Here is a 14,015-nt window from a genome sequence, read left to right as displayed (position 1 = left end):
TCAGTGTTCTGAATTATATGTTCGTCTATTCTGATGAAGGAAAACGGTTGTATATTAATACGAGGTAGTTGTGGATATTTCAGTAAGTGGCTGGAAACTGTTTTTTTTTTTTTTAATCGAATTCTAATTTTAAATTTGAAAGCTTAACAATTTCTTATTGATTGCTTATAGTTTTCAAGATTTTTTTTTTAAGGTTAACGTCTGAGAGCAATGATCCTAAGGTGTTATGCTCCAACAATCACCACAGACTTAATATTTAAAAAATTTCAAAACTGATATTAATTTTTGTTTTGGAGAAATTTGGAATGTAAACATTCTTCCTGGTAATTTAATGATGGTAAAATGAATTAGATTAGAATGAAAACAGTTCGACACTTTCTCGAATTTTCGCGGGCCACTTCATTCAGCTTATATTGTAGTCAAGTGCTCTAACACTATGTAATAGTATAACAAAGGGTCGGCGAGTTTAATGAATATATTGATTAAGAATAAAGAAAACTATACAGCTTTCTTGATATCGATTGATACACCTGATATATATTAGCTTTTATCAGTTTCTAGATAAGTCTAGAACGTATGAAACTCGAAACTCGCCAACCTGTATATGAAAGGGACGCGTATCTCCAATGATTGTATAATTAACATAAATAGCCTATTATATTATAAGTATAAGTTTTCATGTATTATTTAACCTACCAAATATTTTGTGCCTTTCTATGTATGTAAGCAATATGATTTTTATATACAGTGTAATTCAGGACCGTGTGTCTGAACGTGTGTATACAGTTTAGTTAGATTATTCTCTTTGTACAATATCGATTTTTTTCTTATTAAATATTAATTTATTCAATGATGTACGTTATATATTAATTAACTTGACAGGGTTGAAAGACTAGCTATCTTTTTTAACCCCATACACGAGAAAGAGATGGCTATATTTTCAATTCTCTGAAATTAGTTTGGTTTAGACGTTGCGTACATTCATACTTATCTCTAAACTATTTAAATGTAAGTCAAATGACAAGTCAAAGTAACGATTTTTATAATAAAAATTAGCGATATAACAAAACATTTTATCATATATGGAACTGATTAAAAATAATTATTGTACAAATAATGAGCTCGTGGAGTACTGGCGAGAGAGTAAGATTTTTACAGTGAATCGCAATTCCGATTTCAAAAAATACTGTCTTCGATGTTTTTCTATAAAGAGATCGATGTTGTACAAAAAGTATTTAATAGTAATACGTGCGTAATATTTAACCGATCGTGTGAACCGAAACAATAAATATAATATAAATCGATTCCTCTAATTAATTATGCGCAAAACAAAACGATAAATATTTTCTAAGGACTCGATATACAAGCGCGGCGACAATGTTTTATAGATAAAAACTTTATTTTCGATTACAGTCCCTAACTATCAGATGTAAGATCCACAATCACTTAAAATATTTTTTTCTCACATGCCCCTTGAATATGAAACATTGTCGCTCGTTTGCTTATCTTGATTATTATTAATGGATCAATGTAACGAATAAAATAGTATTTATTTTTACAATAGTAATCGACAGTGACGTTTGTTAAACGCGAGTGACAGTGAAAGTTGTGCGTATTATATACATTTTTATTTATTTGATAATTTCGGGAATCATTTCCGTACCTGTTTATATAAGTATGATAAAATTGTACGAATACTTCAATACTACTAGAAATTCAATGACATATTCTAAAAATAGGATGAACTGACAAAAATAAAATTATTTTTATACAGTAATTATAATTTGTATTCACATAGACAAATCACTCGCGTTGAAAAAATAAATTGTATTAGTATTTGTGTATCAAATTTTCAACACGGGCAAACTATTCCGTGGAATCTATGATAATGATTTTTTATCACAAATAAAAATACAACTTTGGAAGTATTATGTAAATACAGACCGTTCTATTTTCTATACGCCGTGCCAAAACGTAATTTAGTTTTTTATACAAATCAACATACGAAGAAAAATTACTATTTTCTAACGATTTTCGTTCGTATAACTTGGATTTTTTTTCAGCTTTCGTTCTTAGATTAAAATTATTATTATACTATTTTTGTAATGGGTTCCTATGTGCTACGGACGCCTCAGATAAGTATAGGGAAAGTCCTGAGTTTATATTTGGCTTTGCTATTTATTGAAATAAATATTAAAATTATTAGCGACGAGGATTGTGTGAGTGTAAAAATAGAAGGTTCTAGAAATGTAAGGTTAGCAGCGTCGCGTCTGTAGCACGCAGTTATCAGAGAGTACATCTTCATACTGGGTTTTGTCTCTAAAACGCTAGTCAAGTGTTTCGTTACCTACATACTGTTTATGTATTTTGTAACTTATATGATGTTACATAAGAATATATTAAATCAGTACTGTCTTTGAGTTTTCGATTTTTATTTTCCTAACCTGTACTAATAAGAAAATCTCATAATCAACTCTTCAAAATAATTATCATCAGTATGATTAATTATTACTTTATTTAATACAATAATATATTTTACTAGTCTTTTTAGCCCTATATTTTTATATATAGAAGCATTATTTATTTTATGTATTGAATTTTGATTATTTGTAATAAATCTACCTAATTTGATTTATTTTCCGCCGAATACTTATGTATAAGATCACTTAGTTTTTAAAGCTTTTTTATTTTTTCAAAAAGCTTCATAATATATTACCTTTATTATTCTCTTTTTAATTACTAAACGCTTTTGTGAAAAGTACTTAACTGTCTGATAACATAATCGATTTTAGTGTGAGATAACGACACGACACTACTACACTAGAAATTGATTATTTTTTTAATTTTATTATTTTAATGTCTAAAGTAATATATTGTGCGATGAATATTTAAAAGACGATTTTTAAATTAACCGCATGTTTCTATTTCTGGAGCATGTTAGTTTGTTCGACATAAAAATGATTATAGTATTAACGCGAGTGTGCGAATGTTAATGAGTTGCAGGTTTACAAATATCCATGTTTAAAAGTAAACTATATGCAATTCTAGATTATAATCTAGATCTGTGCCAAATCTCATTCAGATCCATTCAGTCGTTCATGCGTGATTGAGTAACAAACATCCATCCAATCAAATAATCGCATTTAATTTATTACTAAGTAAGATTTGTATGTAATAAGACAAATGCATGTCAAGTTGACAAAATAAAAAAATAACCAACAAATTTAAAATAGACTTTTTTTATTTTAATATGATTTAAACACAAAATAACATTTAGGTCATATAACTTTTCATTAGTAATATAAAATATGTCAATAACAGTATATAAAATAATCTCTAAATAGTATTTATAAACAAAAACAATATCCAATGTGTTATATTTACATTATACAATATTTATGTAACTTCAGCTGTCTTAATCTATATATAAAATATTTATGCGTTTTAGGAAGGCACTGTATAAGTTGACTAGTAAGCCATTAAAGATGCATTTTTATATAAAACGACTAGGAAAATGTAGAATGTTAAGCTTATTCCAATGACTCAATAGCCGCTGTTCTTCAAATTCAACTATACATTTATTAGGAAGTACTATTTAATATCAAATGATTCTACAATTTATTCTGTGGTCCTGTGCTAAAACGGCCAATGTCAGGAACCTTACTTACCTTACTTTTCTCTTGTTGGTGGTTGTTCTATAAAACATGTTTTTTTTTTTTCGTAATATGTTCGTAGCAAACATAAATTCATGTATTTTTTTTTTATTGGGTCAATGTCAAAATAATTTAAAAAAAACAATTACCTTAAAAATGTACTTTTAGCAAAAGGCCACAAAAATTGAAAAGTATAAATTAATTTAGTATAGAATAAACATTAAAATATAATAAATGAACGAATTACATTTGAAATCAATCAATTTCATCAAGTTTTTTTTAACTGTTGTTAAGAACATTTTTTATTAATTATCTGCGAAAATTTTGAACATTTTGATATTTCAACATCAATTCGGTGGGATTTCGGGCCTTCAATAACAGTTACTTATAGACAAACTTACAAGGATAAATATAGCACCGTCATAATAACTATACAAATGTAAATACAGTACAAAAATTATGTAAGACTATATGTATTGAGCAGTTCTTTATAATGCAACATTACGAAACAATCCTAAGTTACTTATTTATTTGTAAAAAGAGGTCGCTTTCGTTAGACAGTATAAAACACTCATTTGCACTCAATTTATGTAAAAAATACAATTATTTTCAAACTAAATTTTGAAACAAATATTTTGTTGCATTACACACGAGAGAGTTTACACTAATAAAGCTATGAATAAAGGTTGTATTTGTCTTGCCTAACTTATTAATTATTATGACTATCGATGAAAACCTTTAATGACATTAATCATCATTTTTAACTAATACTAGTGATGTATTTTCCAATAATTGTACTTTAACGTGACAACAGTTCTTATGCTTTTTACTCATAAATGTTTAAAAAACTATACTTTTTAGATTATTATAATTATCCTACTTGCCTTATTGTATTTTTCGTTGAATTTTTTTCTTTATAAAAATTATAAATTTATTACTATTAAATTTATTTTCGATGAACACAATTTTTGACTAACGTTTGATTACTCGCTAATCTCTACCTAGTACATGGAAGCTGCAATATTGCCCATGAAAACTTATGATTCCTACGTTTACATATTTATGAAAGCAATATTTCAAATTATAAATAAATTTCAAAAAAAATTTTTTTTTAAAGATTTGACGAATAAAATAATTGTATTGCATTATTTATAATTTTAGTTAGTTAAGAAAATTTAATAATTATTCAGTACTTTGATTATGAACTATAAATTATATCAACGCCTAAAAACATCCAATAATAACAGTGACAGTCCATTTATGATGACAATATTATTATTAATTAATATAATATTAAAGATGGAATACTCCAGCTGGGACGCAGGAGGTTCTCGACTCGAGTGGATGTCACTTGACGATGAAGATGACGTCGCTGTCTCTCTCCAGCTGTTCCTCCAGCTGTGAGGCGGTCAGGCCCCCCTGGCAGCAGAGTTCGTCGAGGCAGACCAAGCCATTGTAGGTGCGTGCGATGCATTGGCTGTGTTCGCTGCGTAAAGATGCGTTGTCGTTGTGGAGCGTCACTGGAAACTGCAAAAAAAAATTGTGTTACGGTTACAAAGATATTTTATTATATCCAAGTTATAAAATCCGCAAAACAACACAAAATCGAAATAAAATATATTTTGTTCGAGAACAATTCAGTTGCAACGCATTTTGAAAAGTCATTTTACAAGATCGATCAACATTAGACCGAAATCCCGGTCTGCAGACGATACCTCCTTCCTGAACAAATATTCATTTCTATATTCAAATTTTCCAGATATTCTTAACTGTGTCAAACTAGAAATGAGTCACTATTGAGTTTCTTGTCGGTTCCTCTCAGTGGAATCTACATTCCGAACCATCTACTGGCTTTATATGAAACTTAAAATATTGAGCTAGGTGTCACCCGCGGCTTTGCTCGCGTTTTAGGAGTTGGTCGTCAGGTGTAAATAAGTAGCTTGTGATTCATACAAAATTTCATCGAATTCGGTTCCGTGGTTCGGATGTGAAAGCGAAACAGAGACAAACAAATAGACAGACAGACAGACAAAGTTATTTTCGCATTTATAAGATTAGTATAGATTCGATTTATAACAAAAAAATCAGTTTTAGAATATGTATATCAGCAAATATCGTCTGCGGTTTTGTAAGCGTTCTAATAGATAGTAGATACTTCTATTGCTTATCTTTTATCACACGGCTATCAGTTGCAACAGACTGATAAAGAAGTTTGATTACAATATGATACACTGATTACGCGATCTGTCAAAAATACGTATACAGGGCAAAGAAATCACGACTTGTTGGGTTAAGGTTTGTGGATAAAATAGATGTCGGTTCCAATGGCAGGAGAAGTAAAGCTCAATAAACCATTGTGACCTTAAATTTTTATAGATTAGTAAGGCCCTATTTACCCCTCCATTTAAGCTTAAAGCTGATGTTAGGAGTGGGGACGACTATACGATTCAAGGGTCAGGATCAATCCTGCGACTTTTTAGATCGCTAGCCGACCCGTAAATCATTGCGCTATTGACATTTAAATAAAAAAAAAAAGTTATTTTTATCAAAACCCGTTTGTATTAGTGGCGTTGCTACCATAGTGCAAGACGGTACTTTGCATAAGAGCACCAAAGCTAACAAATAATTTTTAGTACTTTTTTATTAAACTATATTTCCAATTTTTTATTTAATTCATACCATGAAGAAAATAAATAAAATTACCAAGTTATTTGTATTTTATTTATTTGGTTTCTCTTATAAAATATCATACATTATAGCCTATTCCAATGGAAGTAGGAAAAAAGATAAACAAACCTTAGATTTACGTATTTCATGCGATTCGCTAATACCTGAGCTATATCGTGCACTATTAAGAGTTTATGATTAATATATATTTATTTATAATACAACACTATTGCAATAATTACCACTTTAATTTTACATCCGAAATTCCGATAACAGTTTCGTCGACGTTCAAAACGCATTTTCATCAAAACATTTTCGCAAATCCATAGTGAATACCATAGATTAATCAAGCTCTCGACCAATGGTATCGCGTCGATTTGCTGTCAAATGTTGTCTATTTGGCTTTTTTCCTGTTATGGTTGGAATAGATTACAGGTAGTAGTATTGTTCAATTGACTTTATTTTTTAATATGTCGGTAGACGGATGAGCAAATGGGCCACCTGATGGTAAGTGGTCACCATCGCCCATCGGCAATGGCGTTGTAAGAAATATTAACCATTCCTTACATCACCTATCCGCCACCAACCTTGGGACTGGCTCATTCACCCTTCAAACCGTAACACAACAATACAGAGTACTGTTATTTGGCGGTAGAATATCTGATGAGTGGGTGGTACCTAACCAGACGGGCTTGCACAAAGCCCTACCACCAAGTTTACGATTACGATTTAAAATAATTAATTAAACCTATTAATTACTCATAGCATTATAACACGTAAATAGCAAGCTAACGTTAGCTTCTCAACAACGTCTCGTAGACAATACTATCTGTAAGCAAAACGAATAGTTTTTTGAATATAGTTAATCATATGTCTATCTTGAACTTTTCTACCCTTTAAACTTAATTCCCTATCCAAAAATACCAGGCCTGTTAGTAACATAACATAACATAAACAGCCTGTAAATTTCCCACTGCTGGGCTAAGGCCTCCTCTCCCTTTTGAGAAGAAGGTATGGAGCATATTCCACCACGCTGCTCCAAGGCGGGTTGATGGAATACACATGTGGCAGAATTTCGTTGAAATTAGACACATGCAGGTTTCCTCACGATGTTTTCCTTCACCGCCGAGCACGAGATGAATTATAAACACAAATTAAGCACATGAAAATTCAATGGTGCCTGCCCGGGTTTGAACCCGAAATCATCGGTTAAGATGCACGCGTTCTAACCACTGGGCCATCTCGGCTTTTTGAATATAGTTAATCATATATCTATCTTGAACTTTTCTAGCCTTTAAACTTAATTCCCTATCCAAAAATACCAGGCCTGTTAGTAACAACTATCTTTATTCTTATTTATGATAACACTGACAAGATAAGTACGTATACCAATATTAGCTCTACCGCCGTCTGAGCTGAGAACGGGTGTCTGATAAGAGTTAAGATCAAGAAAAGTCCTCAGAGAATAATATTGGTGTTCTTAAATTTTATACAAATATACAATTGAAACATTAAAATCATTGACTTAGGATGAGTGAATCATTTATGAATGTCAGTAAGTATGAAAGTTTTGTTCAGAATATTTCCAATAGATAAAAAAATTTCGCCGTCTAATCAAAGCAATATGCTATTGATCCTGTGATTTTAGCTCAAGATTCACGACTTGCTCTATCCATAGAATCATTTTTTGATTGTCTTGCTGCCTTTGCAGCGTAACCGAACGTGAGGGTGAGTACTAGAATCCGATATTAAAAATCAGTCTTTTGCAGTTCGGAATTCCGTTCACCCCGTCTGTGTCTCCTTGGAGATTGCACCTCGGCTCAGGGCGTATTCGGTAGGAACTATGGAACGGGCCACTTACCTTATATACCCTACGTATAAGCCCCTCGAGTACACCGAAGAGCACAAGTTTCCTCTCGTTAATAGCGAGCTCCTGCGGACGCATCCGTCGGCAAAGGTCGCGGACTGTACTGCCGTAAGACATGCCCGCGTACATGCGGAACAAATCACTCACTTTTGGCAGCTGCCGAGCTGAGAATTAGAAAAAAAACACACTTATGCAAATTTAAAATAGTAATGTTGATTATTATTTTAGGTTTTTTATAAAAGAATAAAAGCTTTATGGTCAGTTGGACGAGTGGGAATACAAAGATGATGCCCAAAGTTAAGTTAGTTTATTGTCGAAACTACGCTAGGCCCGTTCACTGTTGAACTTGTCTTTGAATTATAGTAAATGTTTATGGTATTTTTTATTTGATTTATTTTATATAAATTTCAAAACTTACGTGACCGTGCACAGAATTCAACACATTGTCGTTGCAACCCCACGCACCGTGTTAGCTGTCTGAGTTTAGGCGTTGCACTGTATACCTGAAAATTGATAAAAAAAACTATTACATTCCAAGTTTGAAATTATTGTATCAAATCACTTCTTGTCGAATTTAAAACTGCACTGCAATCAAAGTCAAAGTCAAAGTCAAAAATCTTTATTCAATATAGAAGTGTTTACACTTGCTTATTGATTGTCAAAAATCTACTACCGGTTCGGAATTTAACACCTCGGACCTGAGAAGAACCGGCGAAAGAAATTCAATGCAATTAAAGCTGCAATTTTGTATTTATACTTCATTTGTCTTTTGTAATCTTACGGCAAACGTACCCACATTCCATTTTAACATAAAATAAAAAACAAAACTTGCAATATTTATATTTTAAGGTGGAACTTCACTATTTAATATTACTAGAAATATTGCTTTGTTTAACTAAATATTTGGTGTATTCGCAAGTATTATAAGTACAACATCCAATCATGGTCTGAATTTCGTCATAAAAAAATACCCGACCACATTACACCAAGTGTAGTGTCGCCATTATACTCGAGTTTATTGATTTGTATAGTAACCCACTATGGGTTAGGTGTTAAGAAAGCGTGAGAAGCATTTTCGCTTTCTATTATCCATAAAAAAAAAACTGATAATTTAAGGGAAAGTGAGATCTTCGATTAAATATATATGCTAGCTGTAGAGGTATTCTGTGAGAAGAAACTCGAAAATCACCGCAGAACACGAGCGAGAATTAAAATGTGATATACATCTCTACATATAAGTCGCTTCCAGTCGTCTGTATACTTCGATCTTTGAAACTATGCAACGGATTTTATCAATAAGCAGAGTGATTCAAGAGGAAAGATTACATTTGTAAACATGCGTATTATAGTTTGGAAAAGCCTTTAACCTTTTTATTGAATTTTCTTTTTATGTGTTCTTCAATCTAAGTTTTATAAAGACTCTAATTAGACCCACGTGAAGCCGGGACTGGCTATTATAATTAAACACCACGTTGACCATAATAATTAAAAGAAATATAAGATACACGTATCAAAATGGCTTATCACCACAGTCGGCTGTCAAAATTTCACGAGTGAGATACGAAGTGAATTCTTTTAGAATCGCACAGCTGGCGTGGTACGAAACCGACGTACTGATTTGCTTTAAGATATTGATCTGATTGATTTGTTTTAAACTACTGGTGCCAAGCGATTCACGTCTAAATCTTTATAGAATATAGAAGATAATTGCTCATAGTAGGGCTTTACCATTATTATTTTGACCGCCTTATGTACCAACTAGTCATCTGTTACTTTATTACCGAAAATAATTACTGCTAATCCCTATATTCCAATTGGAAGATGCTTATTGCTGAAACCAGTGTTATTAGACAAGTAGAACACATGTCATAACATCGTTGATACTTGGCGGATCATGATGATCATGTTTAAGTGATGGCGACCACCTCAGGAAGTCCATACGGCTTACTGCCTTTTTCACATTAAAGACGTATTTTATGAGCGTCTTAATTGCTATGGTACATTATTTTTCTTAATAAGACAATATAAGTGAGAATACTCTACTAGATTCGATAATAATCCCATAACTTACAGCACAATATTGAAAGATAGGCACTAACGTGACGACGCCGTAGTAAACCAGGTTTTGGACGCAGGCTCGCACGAGGCTGATCTCCACGTCGGTCAGCGAAGCGATCTTCGCCACGTGGTTGAAGCCGTCAATATACGGCAAGATCTGAAATGAAGATTAGTTAATTTCTGTTTTATTAATAATTTCAAGACTTTAAAGTAAATGTAGGAAAATGGCCTGTTGATAAGTGGTCACCACCACCTATACTCAATGGCGCTGTAATAAATATTAACCATTCCTTATATAGTCAAAGCGCCACCAACCTAAGGAGCTAAGATGCCTATTGCTGTTTTGCGGTAGATGAGTCTGATCAGTAGGTGGAAGATATTCGGACGGGCTCGCATAAAGAACTACCACCAAGGACACAGGGTATATGTTGCATAATTTGACGGTGAAGCGTCATATGACAAAGTTGTAGGGCAAAAAAAACATCCCGTGTGCTTTCTAAGCAAAACCAAAATTATAACAGATACGAAAATATTGTATAAAATATTTGTATAGAACTCGAAAATGTGTACCTTGCTATTTTTTTTACCTTCACGTTAGAACCTCGTAATAATAATTTTACACAAAAAATTAGCTTACAAGTATATTTTGGTTTCGATCGAGTACATGTCGTAGTCGAAATATTTCAACTCGCGTTAATGTAATACTTAATTACGTGTGTTAGTTTGGCAATGGCATCGTTGATGTTAGTATTGGTGTGTACGTCAATGCCAGTGACGTTTGCATCAAATCGTGATATTAGAACGTAATATACAACTTACACAAAAAAATACTTTTGTTGATAAAAGACTTGCTAAACTCAGCAGACGACCTAACTCTGTATTTACTATGTAGATTTTTTTTTTTTTTTATTATTATTGCATCTCCAAAATGAACTGTCAGTGCATAAATAACAATAATAATTTTATGCCTGCTGAAATTCACATATCATCATATCACGGTCCGAGAAGTAAAGTTCTAATATAACCTTCTTCGTGAAAATATACATATATTAAACTTTCATAGTAATTTGACAAACAGTCTCAAAGTATATTAATGTCAAACAGATGTATACGGAACGCTTTGTTTGAGCGAACAGGATACCCAAAACCTCTGCAAACGTTTGTTCTATCAATGTACGGAAAAGGTTGGACTAATATTTGTTGAAACTTTGTCGCTGTTTCTGTATTATATTTTTAGTAAAAATAGTATATACATACTATTTCCTTATTCGTTTTAAAGCTAATTACAGTGACAAATAGAGATAATTAATCAGCCCTCCCAGCCATTTATTCGTATATGTGAGAGTGTTATCAATTCTAGTATCATGCCAACCGAAAACTAACGAATCGAATACACTACTCTGAAAGAAATCATTTCGTATCTCACTCGTGAAGTTTAATTCATAGAAAACATACTTACTGTCATTTAAATATTCAAATTGTGTAATATAGTAAATATCGCATATCACATTCTGATATTTCACGATCGCGTTCTCCAGTGAATTTCGTTTATTTTCATCCAAAATCAAGTGTACTTGGTCAGCCAGGCGAACAAACGCTACACTTAACATAAGGTGGACCGTTTATTGAGGAATGTTATATTTGCAGAACATAAATTCTGGCAAAAATTTCAATTTTTGTACGGAATTAAACCGCGGTAACGCTAGTGTGATCGTGTTTATTTCATAAATCGTCTGTGACGTTTCAGCAATAATATCGGAAAATAATAGGATCGCCGATCAGCATCTTATCTATTTATAATTCATTGTCTCACCCACGCGTGACATTTAAACCTTTTGGACGATCGTTTTATTAGTATTGTATGCCACAAGCTATTCGCAGTATACACGTCGGATCATGAACTCGGTTCGAACCCAGTTTAAGCTAGTACAATTGCATGTAAATAGGTACTGCGTCTGATATATTTCTTTAGACTACATATATGAGTAAGGGGATTGAATCTGAATCTATGTTGGGGCACACGTATACGCTCTAACATTACGCATTCCGTGTTACGAGAAAAATAAAAATTAAACAAACTTTAAAAAAAATTGTAACATACTACACAAGCATACAAAACTCTATGTATCTTAAAAAAGTACGAGACATTTAAAATAAAATAATCAAAAAAGTTTACGCAACTGTTTTTTTCTAAATAAATATTTATTTATTATAAATTAGAAAATAATATATAAAGTAGTTTGGGCCTCTAAATATTTCCTAAATCGTAAATAACGTTCACAAACAGCCACGGCAAGGCAGTCATAAATAAGTACGATAATGAGGTCAATGTATGTACATAAGTTATATATAATAAATCTCTGTTGAGACGGTGTCTGTGTATACTTTTGAAGAGATTAAACGTTGTTATTAAATTACTATCGACAAGCCAAAAGATTAAATATATAATACTAGCAAGCCGGGAGTACTTCGGACAAGCGACAATAAGAATACCGTAACACATACTCCAAATTTTTTTCAGATACGTTCAGCAGTCATCTTCATTTAATAAAACTTCAATTAACTTCAACCCTATAGTTTCTTCATAAATAACTCCGTCTATTGGTGAAAATTAAGAGAGACTTACGACGTTAGAATACAATCATGAATTCGGGAAAGGGAACGGGACAATGCGCAACTTTTCCCAACGCCATCCAGGAGCCAAAACATAGCTGAGAGTGGTTTTTTTATATGTTTACGCCGTCTCGCCTGTATCATCCGCGCAAGACCCCAAAATAAGAATAAAAAAGTGCACCAAATATGATGCGGAATAATTTGACTAATTCGGTAGTTGAATTCAAAATTTTATTTTAAATTTGTATTTTAGTTTTATTGACATTGGGTATTGTTTTTAATTAATTTTGTGTGAATTTTAAAGAGCGAACTTTAGTCCGAATTCGTTCATGTTCGAATACAAATTTCTGCCGGCGTCTTTTCTTTTGTGGTCATTTTATTTCGTTTTTTTTGAAATAAGATTTTATTTTGTTATACATTTTTGGAGAGCTGATAAAACGGTTATGTTTTTAAAATAATCTGCAGGACAAGTTTCATAACGATTTTTTTTTGTTTTTAAGGCATTTTTGTGGAAAAAAAATAAAAAAAAATATTGAAATAATATCTTTTTTCGTCTCGCATTTATAAATTTGGACCGATTATTATTGTTTTAATATTGACAAATAACCAGTGTTTATTCGTTTTTATAAATCAGAAGAAAAAAATAGATTTTAATTGATCCTTTTTTTTAAATAAATTTTTGAAGTTGCATTTTTGACTTATTTTGAAAAAATCTAAAAAACGTGATAACTCAAAAATGGTTCACTTTTGCATTATGCACATGGGGGTTAAAATTATCGCAAACAGTCACCCCTATCACCTAATGGGAATACATCGAATTACCAATAACCCTGTATATATAAGTATGGACGTTTAGCGTTTAATTTTCTTTGTTTTTATATCACGTTATAGTTTTCCTATTGTATATAAGTCACGCCATTTTTTTTAATATGCAATGGTCTTACTATCTTAGCATCTATTGGTGACAACAGCATAGGAAGCCATTAATCTAATTTCGACTGATAACATTTTTATTAAAAAAATAAAAAATTTTGTCAGTTATGTAAGATACGATACGATAACGACATATACCTACAAATTATATTGAAACGAATTGCATAAGATCGCTTGGTACATTAGAATTCTTGTTTCATTTTGCCGATAAATAATTGATTCAT

The 14,015-nt window shown here is 31.8% G+C and overlaps 1 protein-coding gene across 1 annotated transcript in view; it reads right to left on the bottom strand.

The window, feature by feature from the left end:
* Positions 1 to 4,660: 4,660 nt before the first annotated feature.
* LOC113400650 (GATOR complex protein NPRL2) overlaps positions 4,661 to 14,015 on the bottom strand; it is a 52,904-nt gene continuing 43,549 nt past the window's right edge. The window contains exons 5-8 of the mRNA XM_026640290.2: positions 10,259 to 10,402; positions 8,606 to 8,690; positions 8,182 to 8,351; positions 4,661 to 5,180 (exon numbers count right to left, since the gene is read on the bottom strand). Of these exons, the coding sequence (XP_026496075.1) occupies positions 5,001 to 5,180; positions 8,182 to 8,351; positions 8,606 to 8,690; positions 10,259 to 10,402 (579 nt within the window). The 3' untranslated portion in view covers positions 4,661 to 5,000. The remainder of the gene's footprint in view (positions 5,181 to 8,181; positions 8,352 to 8,605; positions 8,691 to 10,258; positions 10,403 to 14,015) is intronic.

Source organism: Vanessa tameamea, chromosome 13 (genome assembly GCF_037043105.1).
Source record: "Vanessa tameamea isolate UH-Manoa-2023 chromosome 13, ilVanTame1 primary haplotype, whole genome shotgun sequence".
Lineage (NCBI taxonomy): Eukaryota > Metazoa > Arthropoda > Insecta > Lepidoptera > Nymphalidae > Vanessa > Vanessa tameamea.
This window is presented reverse-complemented; position numbering and strand designations above follow the sequence as displayed.